This window comes from Echinops telfairi, unplaced genomic scaffold (genome assembly GCF_000313985.2).
Source record: "Echinops telfairi isolate 266 unplaced genomic scaffold, ASM31398v2 ScPeMD7_9;HRSCAF=40, whole genome shotgun sequence".
NCBI classification, from domain to species: domain Eukaryota; kingdom Metazoa; phylum Chordata; class Mammalia; order Afrosoricida; family Tenrecidae; genus Echinops; species Echinops telfairi.
Genome location: NW_022103906.1, coordinates 74,183,005 through 74,187,323, shown reverse-complemented (window position 1 = coordinate 74,187,323; position 4,319 = coordinate 74,183,005). Strand labels below are relative to the sequence as shown.

The following is a 4,319-nucleotide window of genomic DNA, read 5'->3' as shown; positions in this document are numbered from 1 at the left end:
CCCCCCGCCCGCGCCTCCGGCCCACCGAACAGCACGTCCACGCAGGGCTCGGAGCCGTCGTGCCGCACGTCCGCAATCAGCGAGCAGTTGAGGTTGGTGGAGCGCACCTTCTCGCTGCTGACCGCCTGCAGGAAGGTCCTGGAAGCAGGGGGGGGCGGGGGACCCCAGCCGCCTGAGCGCCGGGCCCAGGGCTCCGAGCCGCCGCCGCCGGAGAGGCGAGGCTCCCCCCCCCGCCCTCGCGCCCTCCCCGAGTACCTCGTCGACTCCACGTGCTTCTCGAAAGGGCAGAACTGAACACGAACTTGCTTGACCGGCCGGAGCCCGAGCCGAGCCAAGGCCGCCGCCATTGTGACCTCCGCCCCGGAAGGGACTCCCGCGGGCGGAAGTCCGGTCCCCGGCAAGAAACGCCGAACGCCGGGACTCAAGCGCCCCGCGCGGCTCGGCTGGGGAACGGGACTCGGCCGCCGGCCCGGATTCCTCTACCCAAGAGGAAGGGAGTAGGGCGGTGATTCCATCGCCTGATCTGGAGGCAGGCACCTGCTGGGATCACACAGCTAGAGCCCCAAAACTACCGATCAGCAAATACTGCCGATCACCAATAGTCCTGCAGCAGTCACGGTGAAAACAATTAAAAAAAATAATAATGCAAAGCCCTTTTGCATCGGCTCAGAAACAGGTCGATCTCACGTAGCCTTTTCCCTTCCGTGTCAGATCTAGGCTAACACCGTCTTGGATCCCGGTCCTCTCCGCGGAGAGGGAACACTACTACGGCAGGGTTTACACACCTACCAGGAGGTAACCCTCATGGAAGTCACTGAAGATGAAGCAAGTTGCACGCTTAGCGTAGTTGACTGATATACTACTGGGCAGAGGAATACAAGATAACAATAGCTCCTGGGGTCCTGATCCAGGTGCAGAAATGCCCTTTCACCTCTGTGCATCAGGATGAATAACATTCCTCTCAGACCAGTGCCTGGAAGTGGTGTCTAAACTCTGCTTCCTGTTGAAATGTTCCCTTTCCCTGTGCTCTGGGTACCAACCCTCTCCCCACCCTTCCCAGCTTCCAGCCCTGAGTCTCTCAAGGATGTTGACCTCCCAGATTCCGGGCTGTGGTCTTGCCCTTGACTTTGGATTCCAAGCTCTGCAGTGATCTTGAACCTTCCTTGTGACCCTAGGCTCTGTGTGCCTTGTGCTTTGCAGGTAGGCTTCCTTGAGCTCCCTGTTCCAGGCCTCTTTAACTTGCAATTCCAAGGGTCTCAGCAGCTTCTGCTAGAGATGGGGAACTCTGAATTCTTAGCCCTGGGCCCGGGCTCCTTACGGTTCAGGACTGGCCTCCAGGCAGGAAAGAAAGGGCAGGTGCCAACGGGGGTACTGGTGCTGGTGCTGGTGCTGTCTCAGGGCAAGCCAGGCCTGCTGATTTCCCACCAGGTAAGCCTCAGGGCTAGGTCCCCCTCCCCGTAGCAGTGTGCTTAACAATTGAGTTGTCTGGGCCGGGGCTGCTCCAGGCTGAAGCGGGGGCTCCAAGCTCTCCAGATTGTTGAGGCTCCTGCTGGGCAAGTCCATGGTCTCCTCATCGCAAGCACCTGGCGAGGCCCAAGTGGGAAGTAGAAGGTTTGTGAGGAGATGCCGAAGAGAGGCTAAGGGTGAAGGTGGACTGGGAAGGGTCAAGTAGACAGTAAAAGGCCAAGAGCCTAGGGTTGGGGGTAGGGGTGACTCACAGCAACAGAGAGGCCTCCTGTGGACTCGTGTCCGGGGCAAGGGCTGCTCCAATAAGCATAGCAGGGCCCCATCCAGCTGCTGGAAGATGCTGAGCATGAGTAGAGTCTGGCGGAGGTCAGGGGCCAGGCCCCACCGCTCCTCTTCTAGCACCTCCCGGACCACTCCAAAGTCCTGTCGGAGCTGCAGCGCCCCCTGCAGGCTGAAGCCCAAGGTACAACGTCATCCCCGGACCCTCCTGTCTCTTCAAATGGCCCTGTCCGGCATCACCTCCCACCCTTTCTCCATATCTGCCCCGTGCCACCGTCTCCTGGTCTCCCCACCTGAAGCGGATCCTGTGGCTGAGGATGTGGTCTAGCCAGGCACCCAGGATGGCTGTCAGCACCTGGCTGAGGGCAGGGACCTGGGCCGTGGGCGGCAATCCCTGTAGTCCTTGCAACACAGGCTGCAAGACGGTGCGGACCACCAGCCCAGCATAGTCACTCGGAACGTTAGGCAGCTCTGAAGTGAGAGGAGAGAAAGGACCGTGGTAGGAGGGGGCCTGCTGCAGGTGGGGGTAAAGCCAGCATTTGGAAGGGATGGGCCACTATTACCCCCTTGGGTCCCTGGAAGGGGATGGTGGCAGAAGTTACCAGGACAGAGATGAAGGCACCAGTGCCGACCCCTTGGCATGTGCAGCTCAAAGCCCTGTGTGGCTTGTTTACGACATTCTTGAGCAAAGAGATGCAGTGACTCTTCAGGCAGGAGCTGTGGGAGAGGGAACAAGTCAGAGGGGCCTGTTGGTGAGGGGCTTGTCTCATTAGGATTTTCTAAAGCTTAGACATTTAAGCTGGAGTCCACGAAACTCCACACCCCAAGGCCTTGTCGTGGTGTGATCCTGGGAATTTTCTGAGCAGGGGCGCCCTGACTTCCTTCGGGATGGACCCAGAAGAGACCATGAACAATTGCCCTGTTTCCCCCAGCTGGGTTCAGAAGATGGAACATCTATGGGGTTAATTTTAGTCTAAAGGAACATTAATAGGATAAAGAGAGAGACCACCCTCTTGTCCCCAGTGTTCACATGCTCACGACAAGGAAGAGGTCTGCATGGTGTGGGGACGGACACCAAACTTCTAGTTAACCTCCACAAAAGGGAGGCCACTACAGTGGGATCAGACGCCTATCGTCATCCCCAGTGTTCCTCGTATGCTCTTAGGATGCTCCCCCATCCCTCATGAGATAGAGCCCCAATTCTGTGGGCTTGTGCAAGACCCTCCACAATTTAATGGCACTCAGCTCAGTTGCCCCTTCAGCTCCCCAACATATACTCCCCCGCCCCAAGAGAGAGCCTATGCTGTCAGGTCAGTTCTGCACTGTTCCCACAAGGGGCTATCAACTGCATACCCTCACGACTCTCCACTGCTCTGAATCCGCCCTACTTCCTGATCAAGCCACATAGACTGTACAGAGCTGCTGGGCTTTCCCACCTTAGAGCTTCTACAACCATCACTCTGTACTCATATTGAGTTTGAAGAGGGAACAGTCAGCGATGGGGGAAATCTCCCAGCCAACACTGGGTGCAAAGAAAGCTAAACTGGGTGTCCACAGCAGCAAGGCACTGTGGGTTAGTGGGGACACAAAAGGAGCAAAGGACCACGGAGTAGACACTAAAATCATGCCTCCCCTTTAGGGAAAAGAAGTAAAAATTAGGAACAGAAAGCAGCAAACAGAGATACTTTCCATAGTAGAAATAAATAGTAGGAGGAAGGAAGGGACTTAAGAGAGCAGCGTAATAACTTTACTCATAAATACAGAAGAAAATATTAGAAGTAGCAGCCACTGATGGACAGGAAATAAAGGTAGAGTAAGAGGCAATGAAAGTGCTGGTTTTTCATGAGAAACCTTGTAAACTAAACTTCACTTTTAGTTATGAACATACAATTTTTTTAAAGAGGAGAAATGTTTAAACTAATGAGGAATGAGTCCCTCATGTACCCTGCCTGCTCTAGACAAAAGATCCTAAATAGTGAATAAGGGTAAGGGTATCTTTTGAGGAGCAACCCAGCTGGTAACTGAAGTGGGAATGAGAGGATTAAAAGAGCATCACTTGGCCACTCTGAATGAAATAATGCATCTAGACAATGATCACCACTGGTGGATACCAGAATGACAGCCTGACATGATTGGAGATGCAAAGAAATACAGATAAACAACATTGAACATGAGTGGATAATTGTGAAAATCGAGCAGAAGGGATCCATTTTACTCCTCTCTATAAAAAAATCATTTTATTGAGAGCTCGTACAACCTCCTGTCTATTTTTTGTCTAGGTCTGAAGTCCAAAATAAGTTAGTGAGAGAGACCAAAACATGAGCAAGAAAAGCAAGTCAATGTAAAGGGAATTTGAATACCATGTGGGTCAAGCCTCCAGTGGATCCCCTCTGACCATAGACCAGGGATGTGAATAGCCTTTCCATCATGCACAGGGCATCGAAAAGCAGGTAGGTTCAAATTTAACACCTTATCATTTGATCTTGCTTTTGACCCATTTATCTATCTATCTATTTATTTATTTTTGCCTCTCACTGCCCCCCCCCCCTTTTGACCCATTTTAAACTTGTGCT

The 4,319-nt window shown here is 53.5% G+C and overlaps 2 protein-coding genes across 2 annotated transcripts in view; both read right to left on the bottom strand.

The window, feature by feature from the left end:
- Positions 1-414, bottom strand: part of MRPL53 (mitochondrial ribosomal protein L53) — a 1,033-nt gene extending 619 nt beyond the window's left edge. Inside the window, exons 1-2 of the mRNA XM_045286579.1 lie at positions 256-414; positions 15-138 (exon numbers count right to left, since the gene is read on the bottom strand). Coding sequence (XP_045142514.1) covers positions 15-138; positions 256-347 — 216 coding nt within the window. The 5' untranslated portion in view covers positions 348-414. The remainder of the gene's footprint in view (positions 1-14; positions 139-255) is intronic.
- A 10-nt stretch (positions 415-424) lies between these two features.
- The window catches only part of CCDC142 (coiled-coil domain containing 142), an 8,934-nt gene continuing 5,039 nt past the window's right edge, over positions 425-4,319 (bottom strand). Inside the window, exons 6-9 of the mRNA XM_045286642.1 lie at positions 2,349-2,463; positions 2,040-2,217; positions 1,719-1,918; positions 425-1,583 (exon numbers count right to left, since the gene is read on the bottom strand). Coding sequence (XP_045142577.1) covers positions 1,315-1,583; positions 1,719-1,918; positions 2,040-2,217; positions 2,349-2,463 — 762 coding nt within the window. The 3' untranslated portion in view covers positions 425-1,314. The remainder of the gene's footprint in view (positions 1,584-1,718; positions 1,919-2,039; positions 2,218-2,348; positions 2,464-4,319) is intronic.